Source organism: Pan troglodytes, chromosome 2 (assembly GCF_028858775.2).
Source record: "Pan troglodytes isolate AG18354 chromosome 2, NHGRI_mPanTro3-v2.0_pri, whole genome shotgun sequence".
Classification (NCBI taxonomy): domain Eukaryota; kingdom Metazoa; phylum Chordata; class Mammalia; order Primates; family Hominidae; genus Pan; species Pan troglodytes.
The window spans coordinates 117,201,712-117,220,868 of NC_086015.1; the positions used below are offsets into that span (position 1 = coordinate 117,201,712).

General features: G+C 41.7%; 2 protein-coding genes across 6 annotated transcripts in view; both read left to right on the forward strand.

The window, feature by feature from the left end:
• GRAMD1C (GRAM domain containing 1C) overlaps positions 1-19,157 on the forward strand; it is a 118,528-nt gene that overhangs the window by 47,594 nt on the left and 51,777 nt on the right. For all 5 annotated transcript variants that reach the window (XM_063805156.1, NM_001280062.1, XM_009445963.5 and 2 more), the window contains 1 exon segment: positions 6,161-6,241. In XM_063805156.1, the coding sequence (XP_063661226.1) occupies positions 6,161-6,241 (81 nt within the window).
• LOC744105 (CTD nuclear envelope phosphatase 1-like) lies at positions 8,996-10,464 on the forward strand. The gene is given in 2 exon segments (XM_054680912.2): positions 8,996-9,274; positions 9,277-10,464. Coding segments are annotated over 2 exon segments (732 nt in total). The 5' UTR covers positions 8,996-9,027; the 3' UTR covers positions 9,762-10,464.

Sequence of the window (19,157 nt, forward strand, 5' to 3'; positions counted from 1 at the left end):
AAAATGCTCCTGGTGAACAGAGATTTGGATAGCATACACATAAACACTAACCACTGTATTCTTTTTTTAAAAAATGGCAATTATCTTTAATTGACATAATTTTTATTATTCACCTACAATGTCTGCCATTTCTTAGTGGGGATATATCAAGAATATTTCTTAACCACCTGGAAAATTGGTTAGGGCCCTGTGTGAGAGACATTAGAGGTGTAGTGATGAGAAAGAAAAAGAATAAAGAAGGAGAGGAAGGAAAGAAAGAAAAAAAAAGGAAAGAGAAAAAAAGAGGAGGGGTAGGGAGGGAGAAAAAGAGACAGGGAGAGTTTTGGGGGAGGAGGGGAGAGAGAGTTAGTACCATGATATTAAATCTTTGTAATTGTACTTTTTAATCTTGTGGAGATTCTTCTAAATTCACTTGAAATTTTATCTTACTCTTTTTTTAGAGACAGGGTCTTGCCATGTTGCACAGGCCAGCCTCGAGCATTTGGGGTCATGCGATCCTCCAACTTTAGCTTCCCAAGTAGCTGGGACTTCTGGTGTGCACCACTGAGCCTGGCTATTTTTATTTTTAAACAGTCTTATCCCTATAGAACACTTGCAAATGCAGTACAAAGAGCTTTTGCTCCTGCACTAATTGAGAATAAATTCTCACCTTGATCCTCCATCACCTTAGATATTCTGGCATGTACTTCCAACAAAGACATTTTTCTATATAACCACAATATAATTCAACATCGAAAAATTAACACTGATCTGTTACTGCCATTCAGTTCTTAGATCCCATTCAATTTCCATAACTATCCCAATAATATCCTTTATAGCAAACAGACTCAGTTCAGGATTACACATTACATTTAGTTATCATGCTCTTTAATTTCCTGGAAGAGCTCCTTAGTCTTTTCTTGACTTTTATGTCCTTGATACTTTTAAAGTTTACAGGTCAGTTATTTTGTAGGATATCTCTCAATTTGTGTTTGTCTGATGTTCTCATGTGATTAAATTTAGGTTGTGTAATTTTGGAAGAAATACATGGAAATGATGCTCTGCTCTCACCACTACATCCTATCAGATGGCACATGCTTTTAACTTCTACCATTACTGGTGATATTTACTTTGAACATTCGATTAAGGTGGTGTCTGCAGACTTTAGTATAATCTATTTTCCTTTGTAGTAATAAGTATTTTGGGGAAAGGTTTTTTTTTTTTTTTAGAGACGAAGTTTTGTTTTTATTGCCCAGGCTCAAGTGCAATGGTGTGATCTTCGCTTACTGCAACCTCCGCCTCCTGGGTTCAAGCGATTCCCCTGCCTCAGCCTCCCAAGTAGCTGGGATTACAGGCATACACCACCATGCCCAGCTTATCTTTTTGTATTTTTAGTAGAGATGGGGTTTCACTATTTTGGTCAGGCTGGTCTTGAACTCCTGACCTCAGGCGATCCGCTCACCTTGGCCTCCCAAAGTGCTGGGATTACAGGTGTGAGCCACCGCGCCCAGCCTGGGGAAAGGTATTTTGAAACTATGCAGATATACCATTCTTACCATACTTTGAATTTATTCATTCATTTACTTATGTCAGTATGAACTGGTGATTTCTTATCTTATTCAATGAATTATAAGCCATTACTATCATTATTTATTTTGATGCTCACATTGTCCCAAATTTGGTCAGTGGGAGCCCCTTCAAGCTGGCTCCAGTATCCTTTTGAGTATTCTCAGTGTGTTTGAGCATTTACCTATTTTTCTGGCCCAAGATGTTTCAGGCTTTCCCTCCCCCAGCCCTGGGATCAACCATTTCTCCAAGGTGTCCTAGTTTCTTTTAGGGGAAACTGAAAGAAGCCAGTGTGTTCATTGCTATGGGGTTGGGGGAGGGGCATCACTGTTTTCAAACCCTTTAAGGGGGTATAATAATGGTGTACATTAAATGTATATAATCACACACACATATGCATAATGCATACACATATATACACTCACTTATACATCTGTTTATCCATCTATCCATCCATCCATCTAAAACATAAATTACAGGCGTGATTTATGTAATCACGTGATTTATAAATTCACATCAGGACCTCCAAGTCCCATCTAACACCACTGAGTTTATTTTTGTTTTCTTCCTTTCCATATTTGTAACTCCCTTCCCTGGCTGTGAGAAATCAGGATCCCATTATCCTTAATATAGTTACTTATTTAACCACTGGGCCTTTGTATAACCAATCTTCATCTCCACTGCCACCCCTCTCCCACATGGATGCCTCATTGCCTGAGTTGGTTTCTGACACTTAGAATCAGGTTGCTGCCCATCACACCATGACACAGAGGCTCTTATCATGTAAAAATTCTCAGCCGGGTGCAGTTGCTCACACCTGTAATCCCAGCACTTTGGGAGGCTGAGGAGGGTGGATCACGCAGTCAGGAGTTCGAGACCAGCCTGGCCAAAATGGTGAAACCCCGTCTCTACTAAAAATACAAAAATTAGCTGGGCATGGTGGTGCACACTTGTAATCCCAGCTATTCAGGAGGCGGAGGCAGAAGAATCGCTTGAACCCGGGGGGTGGAGGTTGCAGTGAGTCAAGACCGCGCCGCTGCACTCCAGCCTGGGTGACAGAGTGAGACTCCGTCTCAAAAAAAAAAAACAAAAAACAAACAAACCGACTCTATCCTGCTTAGGCTGATACTCCATGCCAAGTTGCTTTACCCTCTGCCAGATTGCCCTCTACAGGGACACCCTCTGTTCCCTGCTTGTGCCAGTTTGTCACTATGTGTGGTTGCTGTCCCCACCCTGCTCAGGCTCTGATACTCCAGCACAAGACCACCTTCATAAGCTCTGTAACACTATGCCACCCTCACCTGCTCTGGTTCTGACATGTCATTGTAGGGCGTGCTCATTTGTGGCCACTCTTCACCATGTTTGGTCTTTGACACTTGACACCACACACAAAGCTACCTCTTTATGTGGTCACCCTCCTTGAGCTCTGACTCGTGCTCCTCCTCCATACTTTTTTCACCCCATTCTTGTTCTAATACAGTTCTCCATGTCATCCCCATATGTGGAGGCTGTTACTCATTTGGGCTCTGACACTCCACACGGGATGACCTCTTCCTTTTTTTTTTTTTTTTTTTTTTGAGGCAGAGTTTCACTCTTGTCAACCAGGCTGGAGTGCAATGGCATGATCTCGGCTCACTGCAACCTCCACCTCCCAGGTTCAAGCAATTCTCCTGCCTCAGCCTCCCAAGTAGCTCAGATTACAGGTGCCCGCCACCATGCCCAGCTAATTTTTGTATTTTTAGTAGAGACGGGGTTTCACCATGTTGGCCAGGCTGGTCTTGAACTCCTGAGCTCAGGTAATCTGCCTGCCTTGGCCGCCCAAAGTGTCGGGATTACCAGCATGAGCCACCGCGCCTGGCTGACCTCTTCATTCTTATCTGGTTTTGACACTCTGCTTTAGGCTACTTTTTTAGCCTCTCTTGCCTCCCACACTCCTAGTGTGGATGCCTACTTTTCTCTTTTCCACCAATAACTTTAGGGCTGAACTGTTCAGGAAGGAAAGAGGAAGACTTAAATATTCTTAGTTTTACAATTAATACATAATATACCTTTTCATTTTTTTAACAAAATCATCAAACAGTTTCAGAACTAACATCTTCATTCCATACCCATAATCCCCAATTCCATTTTCTTTCTAGAGGCAAATGCTATCAGTTTGGTATATATCTTTTCAGACTTCCTTTCTTTGTATTTACATAGAGGCATGCATATATAAATGTATAGTTTTGCTCTTTTTTAAAAAAAGTAAATGTAATCTTACATGTGTTGTTCATCGGCTCTCCTTTTTTTTAAAAAAACAACAACATTATCTCTTGTAGTTGTAGGTCTGCACGTGTAGATAGACCCACCTCTTTTTTAAAAAATGCTGTATGGTATTTCATAGAATGGATATACCGTGATTTCCTTTATAATTAGTTTCTTTCTAATATTTTATTATTACAAAAAGTGCTGCAGTGAACAGCCTGACCATGCCCTCTTATGCTCCTGTGTGACTGTTTCTCACATATGTATTGGAATTTCAGGATCAAGCATTTAAATTTTAATAATGACAGTAAGTCAGCATTTACTGAACACTTACTGTTATCTAGACACTGCTTTAAGCTCTTTACATATATTTTCATATGTAATTCTTATAAAGATCCACTATGATAATTATTCTCATTTTGCAGATGAGAAAACTAAAGAAAAGAAAAGTGAGCCAATTCACAGTACTAACAATAGGTGATAGAACAAGAATGTGAACCCAGTTCATTTAATGGCAGAGACCCTGGTCTTAGCTTCCTCACTATGTTAACTCAATGATTTCATTTTTTCATCGTCATGGTAAAAAATTCTGTACTACTAAATATTCACCCCTTTTATGTACTCTGTGACTAAAGGAAGGCTAATCATAGCAATTTTAGTTGTTTTGGGTTCTAGAATATGTTCTATGCCCCAGCGACGTAGAGTTATCATTATCCAGAACTCTTCCCAAACTCATAAGAAGGCTATTATTGAATCAAGATGTATTTAATTTAATTTATTTATTTATTATTTTTGTCTGAGATGGAGTCTCACTCTGTCGCCCAGGCTGGAATGCAGTGGCGCGATCCTAGCTCGCTGCAACCTCTGCCTCCCGGGTTCAAGCGATTCTCCAGCCTCAGCCTCCCGAGAAGCTGGGACTACAGGCATATGCCACCACCATGCCAGGCTAATTTTTGTATTTTTAGTAGAGATCGGGTTTCACCATGTTGGCCAGGCTGGCCTTGAGCTCCTGACCTCAGGTGATCCACCCACCTCGGCCTCCCGAAATGCTGGGATTACAGGCATGAGCCACCATGCCCAGCCAAATCAAGATTTATTAATATGTTTTTGAAGTTGGATATCTAGCAAGGAATAAAAGAAAGGTAGTAATTTATGTAGATTATCCAGAAAGCTGGGCGTTTTAAGGAGTTGGGAATGTGGTGGTTGTGCGTGAGAGTGGATAAAGTTAATACTAAGCTATATAGTACAAGAAGTGGGAATCAGCAAGCATAACACAGTGGTGAAAATGAGATAGACTAGGAGATTTTAAAAATCTATATATCTGAACACAAGGTTGTAAGGTTATTATGATTAGGCAAAACAATTTGGCCTAAGAAAAGGGAATAGGGAACAGCATGTATTGATTGTTAGATCACATATTATATATATAATTCTATTTGGAAGAGATCCCGCATATATCTTCTTTGTAAAAAGTTTTGCTTTATGAATAATGTATAGCAAAGTTTCAGTTTAATGAATTAGAAAATAGCACTCTAAAGTCTTTCTATGAAAATCATTAGCATCCAAAATATTATTTGTTTGATATTTTACTTAATAAAATAACTTAATCCAGCATAGAACTGAGCTTTCTCCTTCCTAAGGATAACTGCTGAGCCATGAAAGGTCATTAACTAGGGAACTGGAAGAGATAAAACACTGAGAAGACTGTATTTAGTGCTGTCTTGTTGCATTTTCTTATAAAAGCCTATTTTAAAATATGACTTTGCAAAAATCAATTAAATAAAAATGTAGAATTATAGATTGAAACATACTACTTTTCTCTTATAGCATTCAAAGGAAAGTGCAGTGTTAGCATGGGTACTTTAGCAGAGAGAGGTATTTCTGGAGTTTTTAGAAGACCATGAAAACTGATATAATTAAAAATTAAGATCCTTAAATCTATCTCTGAAATCCACATGTATTTTTTTCTTATTCCTTTGTGTATACTTGGCTCAAGTGGCAGCCAATTCATATCTCTTCGCAAAGTTCAGAATAAAATAAAGTTTCATTTTTTCATAATTTTATTTAGATTGATTTCCACAATTAAGCTGATAAACATAAATAGCTACCTATTTCAAGTCCCCATTGCTAGTAAATACTGACAAAATTGTGTTTATTGGAAGATAAAATTTGTAAAGACACCTTGTTCATATAGCAACTACCTGTGTTTCTTCTATTATAACAAAAAGTTAAATAAAAATAGTATACAAAGTAGGCAGTGTTGACCTACTAGTTTGTTTTAACCATAAGCAAGTCCGCATAGACCTTCATGACAGATAATCTGCTTTTATTTTCCATGACACTAAAAATCTCCTGTTATTTTTCTTTGCAGTTTTTCTTCACATCTTTTGGTGCCAGGGATAGAAGTTACCTCAGTATCTTTAGGTTGTGGCAGAATGTATTATTAGATAAGGTAAGTGTTCATACCAGAGGCAGTTGCTTATTATAAGAACCTCCTAGCGTATTTGTGAATTGAAGAGCTCCTTATTTTTCTTAAGTAAATTTGACTAGATAATTGAAATTCTAAGTAGAAACTTCAATCAAAGCAAGATCTATAGTTACAAGTTAAGATGTTAATTATAATCTCCAGGATAATCACCAAGAAAATAAATAAAAATAAAAAATAAGCAGCAAAGGAATTAAAATGATACACTAGAAAATATGTTTTTAACATATAGGAAGGCAGTAATGGTGGCACACAGGGACAAAGATGACACAGGACATATAGAAAACAAACAGCAAAATAGCCATTAAACATAAGTGGATTAAACACTGCAACCAAAAGGCAGAGATAGGCAGAATGAAAAAATACATGAACCAAGCCAGGCACAGTGGCTCATACCTGTAATCTTAGCACTTTGGGAGTCTGAGGTGAGTGGATTGCTTGAGCCCAAGAGTTTGAGACCACCCTGGGTAACACAGCAAAACCCTGTCTCTACAAAAAATACAAAAATTAGCTGGGTGTGGTGACGCTTACCTGTAGTCCCAGCTACTTGGGAGGCTGAGGTGGGAGGATCACCTGAGCCCAGGATGTCGAGGCTGCGGTGAGCCATTATCGTGCCACAGCACTCCAGCCTGGGTGACAGAGTGAGATCCCGTTTCAAAAAAAAAAACAAAAACAAAAAACCATGATCCATCTATCCATCTTATATGCTGTATATAAGAGACAAATTAGATTCAAAGGCACAAATAGATTGAAAGTAAAAGGAAGAAATATGATACACCATGCAAACAGTAACCAAAACAGAACAGAAGTGAATGTAGTAATATCAGACAAAATAGACTTTAAGACAAAAATTATTAGAGACAAGGAAGAATAAAGGCTTAATTCATCTGGAATTCATAACAATCATAAACATATATAGACCTCGTACAGAGGCCCAAAATATACAAGCAAAAGTTGGCAGAATTGAAGGGAAACTGACAATTCAACAGTAAAACTTGGGGCTGCGTGTGGTGGCTCATGCCTGTAATCCCAGCACTTTGGGAGACTTGAGGCAGGCGGATAGCTTGAGTCCAGGAGTTCAGGGCCAGCCTGGGAAACATGGCGAAACCCCATCTCTATTTATTTAATATATAATTAGCAAAAAATGTTGGAAAATTCAATACCCAACTTTCTTTTTTTTTTTTTTTTTTTTTTTTGAGACGGAGTCTCGCTCTGTCGCCCAGGCTGGAGTGCAGTGGCGCGATCTCGGCTCACTGCAAGCTCCGCCTCCCGGGTTCACGCCATTCTCCTGCCTCAGCCTCCCGAGTAGCTGGGACTACAGGCGCCCGCTACCACGCCCGGCTAATTTTTTGTATTTTTTTAGTAGAGACGGGGTTTCACCGTGTTAGCCAGGATGGTCTCGATCTCCTGACCTCGTGATCCGCCCGCCTCGGCCTCCCAAAGTGCTGGGATTACAGGCGTGAGCCACCGCGCCCGGCCTAATACCCAACTTTCAATGAGAGATAGAACAACTAGACAGAAGACCAACAAGGAAATATAAGACTTGAACACCACTATAGACTAACTAAAAGACATCTATGATGCACTCCACCAAACAGTAGCAGAATATATATATATCCTTTTCAAGTACACATGAAACATTCTCCAGAATAGACGATATGCTAGGTCAAAAAACAGATGTCAGTACATTTAACAGTACTAAAATAATACTAAATACGTTCTTGAGCACAATGGCATGAAATTAGAAATAAATAACAGAAGGACATTTGGAAAATTCACAAAAAGTGGAAATTAAACAGAATACTTGTAAATAACCAATGGGTGAAAGAAGAAATCATGAGGGAAATTAGCAAATACTTTGGGTTAGATGAAAACAACAACAAAACATACCAAAACCTATGGGATGCAGCTAAAGCAGTATTTAGAATGACATTTATAACTGTAAACATCTATATTAAAAAAGAATGATAGTGAATCAATAACCTATATTTCTGCCTTAAGAAATTAGAGGCCGGGCGCGGTGGCTCACACATGTAATCCCAGCACTTTGGGAGGCGCAGGCGGGCGGATCACGAGGTCAGGAGATCGAGACCATCCTGGCTAACATGTGTTATGGTGAAACCCCGTCTCTACTAAAAATACAAAAAATTAGCTGGGCGTGGTGGCGGGCACCTGTAGTCCCAGCTACTCGGGAGGCTGAGGCAGGAGAATGGCGTGAACCCGGGAGGCGGAGCTTGCAGCGAGCTGAGATCACGCCACTGCACTCCAGCCTGGGCGACAGTGAGACTCTGTCTCAAAAAAAAGAAAAAAAAAAAAAAAAAAGAGAGGCGCAGCGGACCACTCTCCGCTTCCCCCCCTTCCCCTCCCCCTCCCTTTTCCCTTCCTCCCTTTTCCCTAGCCCCCTCCCCCGCTGCCCCCTCCCCCAATTATCCTTCCCCTTCCCTCCTGGTCTCGGAGGACCCCATCCTAGCCTGACCTGTCTCGGCCCGCAACTTCCCCGAAGGCGTCGGTGCCACTCCCAGTCCATGTGGGCCCCCGCGGGCTGCCCATGCCTGTCCCCCAGCTCCCCATTCCGCTGGGCTTTCCCCTCGCCAGGGGTGGCTTTCTGAGCCGCTCGCTCCGTGCCCCTCTTTGCATTCTCTCCTGCCACTTGGGGCCCCCGTTCCCCCGCCCTACGGCGGGGGTTGCCCCCGGGGGGCTGGCGGAGCTGGGCCGTGGGGGCCTCCGGGGCCGGCGGTGCCGGGGTCATCCGGATGGTGCGGACGCAGTGTCTGCTGGGGCTGCGCACGTTCGTGGCCTTCGCTGCCAAGCTCTGGAGCTTCTTCATTTACCTTTTGCGGGGGCAGATCCACACGGTAATTCAGTACCAAACTGTTCGATATGATATCCTCCCCTTATCTCCTGTGTCCCGGAATCGGCTAGCCCAGGTGAAGAGGAAGATCCTGGTGCTGGATCTGGATGAGACACTTATTCACTCCCACCATGATGGGGTCCTGAGGCCGCAGTCCGGCCTGGTACGCCTCCTGACTTAATCCTCAAGGTGGTAATAGACAAACATCCTGTCCGGTTTTTTGTACGTAAGAGGCCCCATGTGGATTTCTTCCTGGAAGTGGTGAGCCAGTGGTACGAGCTGGTGGTGTTTACAGAAAGCATGGAGATCTATGGCTCTGCTGTGGCAGGTAAACTGGACAATAGCAGAAGCATCCTTAAGAGGAGATATTACAGACAGCACTGCACTTTGGAGTTGAGCAGCTACATCAAGGACCTCTCTGTGGTCCACAGTGACCTCTCCAGCATTGTGATCCTGGATAACTCCCCAGGGGCTTACAGGAGCCATCCAGACAATGCCATCCCCATCAAATCCTGGTTCAGTGACCCCAGCGACACAGCCCTTCTCAACCTGCTCCCGATGCTGGATGCCCTCAGGTTCACCGCTGACGTTCGTTCCGTGCTGAGCCGAAGCCTTCACCAACATCGGCTCTGGTGACAGCTACTCCCCCTCCACTTGGGTTGGGGTGGGGGGGGCGGAGGGGAAAGGGATGGCGAGCCCTTGGGATGCCATCTGATGCCCTGTCCAATGTGAGGACTGCCTGGGCAGGGTCTGCCCCTCCCACCCCTCTCTGCCCTGGGAACCCTACACTCCACTTGGAGTCTGGATGGACACATGGGCTGGGGGCTCTGAAGCAGCCTCACTCTTAACTTCATGTTCACATTCCATGGAAACCCCAGACTGGGACACAGGTGGAAGCCTAGGGGAGCCGAATCAGTGTTTGTGAAGAGGCAGGACTGGCCAGAGTGACAGACGTACGGTGATCCAGGAGGCTCAAAGAGAAGCCAAGTCAGCTTTGTTGTGATTCGATTGTTTTTTAAAACTCTTGTACAAAACTGATCTAATTCTTCACTCCTGCTCCAAGGGCTGGGCTGTGGGTGGGATACTGGGATTTTGGGCCACTGGATTTTTCCCTAAATTTTTCCCCTCTTTACTCTCCTTCTATTTTTCTCTCCTTAGACTCCCTCAGACCTGTAACCAGCTTTGTGTCTTTTTTCCTTTCCTCTCTTTTAAACCACACATTATAACTTTGAAAAAAAAAATTAGAAAAAGGACAGCAAACTAAATGCAAAGCAAGAAGAAGCAAGGAAATAATAAAGATTATAACAGAAATGAATGAAGTAAAGAATAGAAAAATAGACAATTCAGAACCAAAAGTTGTTTTTTTTGTTTGTTTGGTTTTGTTTTTGTTTTTTTTTTGAGACGGAGTCTTGCTCTGTCACCAGACTAGAGTGCTGTGGCCTGATCTCGGCTCACTGCAACCTCCAACTCCCTGGTTCAAGGGATTCTCCTGCCTCAGCCTCCTGAGTAGCTGGGATTATAGGCATGCGCCACCACGCCCAGCTAATTTTTGTATTTTTAGTAGAGATGGGGTTTCACCATGTTGGCCAGGATGGTCTCAATCTCCTGATCTCGTGATCCGCCTGCCTTGGCCTCCCAAAGTGCTGGGATTACAGGCACGAGCCACTGCGCCTGGCCTTTTTTTTTTTTTTTTTTTTTGAGATGGAGTCTCACTCTGTGGCCCAGGCTGGAGTGCAGTGGTGGCGCAATCTCAGCTCACGACAACCTCCGTCTCACAGGTGCAAGCGATTCTCCTGCCTCACCCTCCCAAGTAGCTGGGACTACAGGCGCCTGCCACCACACCCAGCTAATTTTTGGTATTTTTAGTAGAGGTGGGGTTTCACCATATTGGTCAGGCTGGCCTCTAACTTCTGACCTCTGGTGTTTCACCCACCTTGGCCTCCCAAAGTGCTGTGATTACAGGTGTGAGCCACCGCACCCAGCCCAAAAGTTGCTTCTTTATAAAAAATGAGGCCGGGCACCGTGGCTTACGCCTGTAATCCTAGCACTTTGGGAGGCCGAGGTGGGTGGGTCACGAGGTCAGGAGATCGAGACCATCCTGGCTAACATGGTGAAACCCCGTCTCTACTAAAAATACAAAAAATTAGCCGGGCGTGGTGGCAGGGCACCTGTAGTCCCAGCTACTCAGGAGGCTGAGGCAGGAGAATGGCGTGAACCCGCGAGGCGGAGCTTGCAGTGAGCCGAGATCGCTCCACTGCACTCCAGCCTGGGTGAAAGTGCGAGACTCTGTCTCCAAAAAAAAAAAAAAAAATGGAAAATTGACAAACCTTTAGCTAGATCAACCAAGAAAAAAAGAAGACTAAAATTGTAAAATTTAGGACTGAAAGTGGTGACAATACTACTTAACCTTATAAAAATAAGAAAATTGTAAGGAAATATTATGAATAATTGTATGCCAACAAATTATTTACCCTAAATGAAATGGATAAGTACTTAGAAAGTCACAAACTACAAAAACTGACTCAAGTAGAAATAGAGAATTTGAATAGACCTATAACAAGAAAAGAGATTGAATTAATGATAAAGAACCTACCGCAAAGAAAAGCCCAGGCCCAGGTGGCTTCATTGGTGAACCAACTGTTTACAGTAGAATTAACACCAATCCTTCACCCAGTATTCTAAAAATAGAGGGAACACTTCACAACTTGATCTATGAGTACAGTATTACCTTGATACCAAAACCAGACATCACCACAAGAAAACTCTGGACCAGTATCCCTTATGAACAATGACACAAAAATCCTCAACAAAATATTAGCAAATCAAATCCAGCAACGTATGAAAAGGTTATATACTATTATCAAGTAGAATTTATACAAGTTGAACTCAAAGCAGAGAGTAAAGTGGTAGTTGCCAGGGGTAGGAAGAAATGGGGAGATGTTGGTTAAAGGATACAAAGTTTCATTTATGCAAGTTGAATGAGTACTGGAGATCAAATGTGCACCATGCTGACTACAGTTAACAATACTGTGTTGTATACTTGAAATTTGCTAATAGAGTAGATCTTAAGTTTTTTCACCAGTACAAAAAAAGAAAGAAGGCAAGCAAGCAAATGATAACTACATGAGGTAATGGATATGTTAATTAACCTGATTGTGGCGACCACAATGTATATGCATATCAAAACATCAAGTTGTATACCTTAAATATGTACCATTCCTATTTGTTAATTATACTTCAGTAAAGCTGAAAAAAATTTTTTTAAAATACAAATGCTGTTGAGGATGTGGAGAAAGTGGATCCCTCAAGTACATTGTTGGAAAGATTGTAAAATGATGCAGCCACTTTGAAAAACAGTTTGGCAGCTCCTCAAAATGTTTACCATAGATCTGTTCTTGCAAAAACTTGTACCCCAACGTTCATAGCAGCATTTATTATTCATAATAGCCAAAAAGTGGAAACAATCTAAATGTCCATCAAGTGATTAATGTATAAATAAAATGTATGACCTGGTGTGGTGGCTCATGCCTGTAATCCCAGACTTTGGGAGGCTGAGGCGGACAGGTCACCTGAGGTCGGGAGTTCGAGACCAGCCTGACCAATATGGAAGAAACCCCATCTATACTAAAAATACAAATTAGCTGGGCGCGGTGGCACATGCCTGTAATCCCAGCTACTCAGGAGGCTGAAGCAGGAGAATCACTTGAACCTGGTAGGCAGAGGTTGCAGTGAGCCAAAATCGCGCTATTGCACTCCAGCCTGGGCAGTAAGAGCAAAACTCCTTCTAAAAAAAAAACGTATATCCACACAGTGGAATATCATTCAGTAATAAAATGTAGTGAAGTAGTGATACATGCTACAACATGGATGAGCCTTGAAAACATAATGCTAAGTGAAAGACGCCAGTCACAAAAGAACACATACTGTAGGATTCTGTTCTTATGAAATGTTTAGAATAGGCAAGTTCATAGAAACAGAAATAGTAAAGTTATTGCCTGGAGGAGGGAGTAATGAGAAGTGACAGCTGATGGAGTCAGTTATCTTTCTGGATTGACAACATGTCCTGAAATTAGCGGTGATGGTTGTTTAACTTTGGATGTGTGAAAACCGCCTGAATTGTACACTTAGAGGGATGAATTTTCTGGTATGTGAATTATAGCACAGTAAAGCTGCTGTTAAAAGAAATGGTTTAAGGGGAACAGTAGAGATTTCCTGCAGATAAGAAAGCCTCTTTTTTTTTTTTTCGAGATGGAGTTTTGTTCTTGTTGCCCAGGCTAGAGTGCAATGGCGATCTCGGCTCACTGCAACCTCTGTCTCCTAGGTTCAAGTGATTCTCCTGCCTCAGCCTCCCGAGTAGCTGGGATTACAGGCATGCGCCACTGAGCCTGGCTAATTTTGTATTTTTAGTAGAGACAGGGTTTCTCCATGTTGGTCAGGCTGGTCTCGAACTCCCGACCTCAGGTGATCTGCCCGCCTCGGCCTCCCAAATTACTGGGATTACTGGTGTGAGCCTCCACCCAGACAAGAAAGTTTCTTTCTTTGAAGCTGGTAGGTGGGAACTTAGCCTCCTCTCCTCCCTACTCCCCAGCTAAGCACCTTTCTGAAGTGGACAGACACATTTTGGCCTCCAGAGCTCTTTATGTTGAATGGCCTTTTGAACTGAACAGCTGAGGACAGGCTCTCCTAAGCAGTGCCCAACTCAAATGCTTTCACTTTGCTGGAGTGGGGACCCTTGGAGAAGTAGCCTACAAGTCTGAGATGGGGAAGGGACAGAGGAGAAAAGCCGGTGTGGGTGAGGGGGCTTGCCAAGCCCAGTCTCTCTGACCCATGGTAAGGGAATAGAAGTGACTAGCTTGGAAGCCCCAAGTCCAAGCCCCTGCTGAGTGTCTGTGGGTGTTTGGATGCCCTGCTTCACCAGAGCCACATGCCCTTGCTCCTGGCCTGGGTGATGCTCACAGGGCAGGTCCATGGGCAGCAGGTCCTGCAGTGCACGGTGTCTACTACAAGGGCGTGGAGCAATGCATAGCTGTGTGCTGCTCTCAATTCAGCTCTACGCTGCCCTTCTAGGTTGCACTTTGGCAAGGAAGCCTCCTTTACCCACTGCAGGCTGGTCACCTTCAGATTCATTGTCATTACCGTGGGGTGCTCTATTCTAGCACTGGCTGAAAACTCCAGTGTTGCCATAGGGACCTGGCTACCCCACCCCAAATACTAACTTGTTGAGTGCTCAGAATCCATGAGGTGCATTCTCTCATTCTAGCAAGGCACCAGCGACATCGCAGACTATGCTTGGTTATATACTGTATTGAATGTTCTTCCAAAATCACATTTGTGCTTATCACACACATGTAAGTTGGGATATGTCCTTATAAAAACAAATATCTCCAGGAAGTGATAAAGTTCAGGTTTACAGATGAGCCAAGGGAGAAACTGAGTTCTTCACTTTAATGAAGAAGAAAACTCTCTGAATTGAGAAGAAGAAAGGGAATTCCAGAATACTGGAGGCCACCCACCATAGCCAAGAAACGCTGCATTTACTGGCTGGAAGTAAAATTTACCCTTCTTTGAAAAGATCCTGATATTATCTATGTTTCTGATGTATACACACGGAGGGATCACCATTTTCACAGTAGTTATACCTTTTACATCTTTGGATCATTTGGTTATCTTTAATGTTGAATATGCAACTCTATTTCAAGTGGACACTATATTCTCATTTTAATAAACAGAATGGTGTCTGTTTCTGCTCCACAAGAAGACAAAAATGTTTAAGCATATATTATGTGTAAACTACTATACAGAACTTAAAGTTGAAGATGAGATCTCAGTTTCAAAACTATCCTAAATGGAATTTTAAGCACTGTAGAATTCAACCAGAACAATTTTTAACATATAAATATCAATAATAACAATGATAGCAACTCCCATTTATGAAGTATTAGGTGCCAGGCACAGTGCTAGGTGCTTGGTATAGTCTTGGTATTATCTATAATTTTGTAAGCCTCAGTTCCTTTTTAGTTTTTTAAAGTCATAAAGCCACATTGGTTAAATTTCTTGATCTTGTGTAATACTCTTAAAAAAAGATAAAAAACCCTCATAAAATATACAGTGTAACTATAAAATTCTATTAAAACAACTTTATAAGTAATTTGAATAATACATTTGATATATATTAAAAATATTTTTGGCCAAGCATGGTGACTCATGCTTGTAATCCCAGCACTTTGGGAGGCTGAGGTGGGAGGATTGCTTGAGACCAGTTCAAGACCAGCCTGGGCAACATAGAGAGACCCCATTTCTAAAAAAAAAAAAGTTAAAAAAAATTAGCTAGGTGTGGTGGTGCATGCCTATAGTCCTAGCTACACAGAAGGCTGAGGTAGGAGGATCACTTGAGCCCAGGAGGTTGAGGCTGCAGTGAGCTGTGACCATGCCACTGCACTCCAGCCTGGTTGATAGAGTGAGACACTGTCTCAAAAAAAAAAAATTAAGTTCAGAATATTATATTTGTGTTGCATGTAATTATGGAATCTAAGTATGTATTACTTCTGCTTGCTTCTTGCATGAGAAGGCCTTTAAAAAAGCAAATTAATCTAGAAAGTAGATTTTTCATTAAAGTACTATAAAATGATAGTAAAATTATGTTTGTGTGCATTTGTTTTATTTATTTTTCCAGTAAGATAAATCCACAAGACTGAAAGACTTGGAGCCAAATATGTTGCCTTTGAAAAAGAATGTTTTTAAAAGAATCATCTTTTTCTCTTCATAAGACTGCTTTGGGCCAGGTGCAGTGCTCACGCCTGTAATCCTAGCCCTTTGGGAGTCTGAGGTGGGCTGACCACCTGAGGTTAGGAGTTTGAGACCAGCCTGGCCAACATGTTGAAACCCTGTCTCTACTAAAAATACAAAAATCAGCTGCGCGTGGTGACAGGCACTTGTAGTCCCAGCTATTCGGGAGGCTGAGGCAGGAGAATTGCTTGAACCTGGGAGGTGGAAGTTGCAGTGAGCTGAGATGGTGCCACTGCACTCCAGCCTGGGTGACAGAGCGAGACTCCATCTCAAAACAAAACAAAACAAAACAAAACAAAAATAAAAAACTACTTTGGTACATTGCTCCAGAAAGGAGAGTTTATTTCTAATATTTGACCTGGCGAAACTTAAGTCATCCATGTTTAGACGTGAGTTTAAACTGTCACTCTGTCACTACAGTCATTCGTGACATAATTTATTGCGCTTCAGCTTAGTTCACAGTCTGTGAGTTTAGCTCCCATTCTCTAGACAGAGCATTGAATATCTGGGATTTGTGGGGCCAGAGGGGAATGGCAGCACCATTCTTTAATACAAACAATTGATGTTTTCTTGGTCTTTGTAAAGAACTGTGCAGTCATAGTTCAAGATAAGTTTTAGGCCCTTCCCACTCCACTCCTCAGCTCTTTTTCTTCATTTGTGCCAGCCCCCATCCGTGTTCTATACCAGAGCCAAGCACAGTCCTGCTTTGTTTTTGTATGGTCTGCACACAATGACTAGTTTTACATTTTTAAATGGCTGAAAAAAATCAAAAGAATAATATTTCATGACATGTGGCAATTATATGAAATTCAAATTTCAGTGTCCATAAATAAAGTTTTATTGGAACACAGCCATGCTCATTTGTTTATGTATTTCTATGGCTGCCTTTCACACTACAACAGCAGAGTTGAGTAGTTGTGACAGAGACCATATGGCCCAAAAAGCCTAAAATATTTACTATATGGCCCTTTAGAGAAACAGTTTGTCGAACCCTGAACAGTACTACAGCCAAAGTTATCTTTTTAAAAAAAAAATGCTTGCTTATTTTTGCTTCCTGCTTAATACCCATTGCCCTTGGAATAAAAATCTAAAAGTCTCTATAAGGACCACATAATCAAGACCCTTCCCACCTCTCTACCCACATCTTAATATACCCTCTCATTCTTGTCATCTTAAATGTTCTTTTTTTTTTTTTTTTTATTAAGTCTTCAAATATTCTTTCTGCCAGGAAGTTGTGACCCTCTTATTCCCACTCTGGTTCCCATTAATAAACCTGAAGTCAGGTTCTTTCTTTTAGTTTTCTATAACATTTTGTATTTCTATAATATGCATTACAGTTACAATTCTATGTTCTATTTCTGTTCTCCTTGCTTAACTATAAATCCCTTGAAGACAAGGACCATGTCTGTCTTGTTCACTGTTGTATGTCCACTGACAAGTTCAGTCTTTACCACATAGCTGGTTTGGTATACAGTTTGGTTTACCAAGTGCGGTCTGAAACTGTCTGGGTTTAGGCCTTTGTCAAAGTAAATATTGCGCTTCCCTTACTCTCAAAAGTGTGCCAGTTTGGACAATAAATTATACATTACGTGTAACAGATGCTCAATAAATACTTTTTGAATGACTCAATTTAGTAGAACTTCAATGATTTGGAGTCCAAATAATTACTACTGTTAACAAGACATTATAAATTCTCTTAGTTCAAGGAAAAGGCAAAGGATGGGGGAAAACACAGACATTTCTGAAATATTTCAGAAACAGCATTCAGGGCACACCCTAAGTTCAATGTATATTTAATTCAATTTCTTTAACCTTCAATATGTACGGTGAGAACAAATGATTATCTTGAAACACTAAAGCATCCTCAGTTGCCAAAAGAAATGTTATTTTCTATATACTTGAATTACTAAGAAAATAGGGTTCGTATGTAAGGTTATCAGTAGTAACAAGGGTTAAAATTTAAAAGATTTTTAAAATTGAGGCTCAATCAATTATTTCATATTCCTACTGATATTCTTGTATTATTGCATTTAGGATTACAGATATTAGTAATATAGGCAGGATGTATGCAGAAAATTTACTTTTGTACTGTTGTTTTCTTTTTGAAATGGAGTCTTGCTCTGTTACCCAGGCTGGAGTGCAATGGCATGATCTCGACTCACTGCAACCTCCACCTCCTAGGTTCAAACGATTCTCCTGCCTCAGCCTCCTGAGTAGCTGGGATTACAGGTGCTTGCCACCACACCCGGCTAATTTTTGTATTTTTCATAGAGGTGGGGTTTCACCATGTTGGCCAGGCTGGTCTCGAATGCCTGACCTCAGGTGATCTGCCTGCCTTGGCCCCCCAAAGTGCTGGGATTACAGACGTGAGCCACCACGCCCGGCCTGTACTGTTTTTATCTTAGCAAGGTAATAGTGGTCTCTCTTGCCAGCACATGGGGGCTATGGGGAAGCTAGCTCTCCTTGGAAATTTAAGAGTATATTCTGAAAGTGAATATTTCAATCCAGGGTCTAATAGAGCAGAAATCTGTACTTATTTTGAATTTTAAGGCTTAAAGAGACAGAATGTCTTTTCATCTTATTCCCAAATGGCAGAAGAAGATAGCATATGTTAGATTCAGGGGTAAAGTAATGAGGGGAGCTTTTTAAATGTATACAGATGTACGCTGTCTAAATTCTGATACATGTTACTCTAGCTTCTATTTTGGGAATCACTAAGTAGAAGGTTGACAGAAGGGTGTCCTATTCCTCAGGTGTGTTGGGGAAAAAGGGTTTAAAACAGTTGATTGAAAGTATTAGTGTATAAAAAGAAAGAATATATCGGTCTGAAGAGGACTTGGTCAGACGTAGGCCAAGAACTTAGGACTTAGGACAGAAAAGTAGAGTTGCAGAGGCCGACTTTGATCAATAGAGAACCATATGGAGATGGGACAGAGATGAATCATCATGCCCCACTAAGGTCACAGTGAATTGTCCCTTAAAGCTGTCTACTTTTGCTCTGATTCCATGCTTGTTGTGCCACTTTCTGATTGCTAATCTGACTTCCAAGGTATTCAGGTGTTCTGGGCGATAGAAGAAAAGATTTCTGATCACCAGAAAGGAATCTTCCCCACCGTGCATTAGTGTATTTCCAACTGAGCTGGTATCAGCTCGTGAGTGTGGCTTATATAAGTTGGCCTCCCTGAGCCAACTCTAGGATAGTGACAGCTCTGAGGCTTTTCTCTAAATAGTGGTCAGTTTACAAAG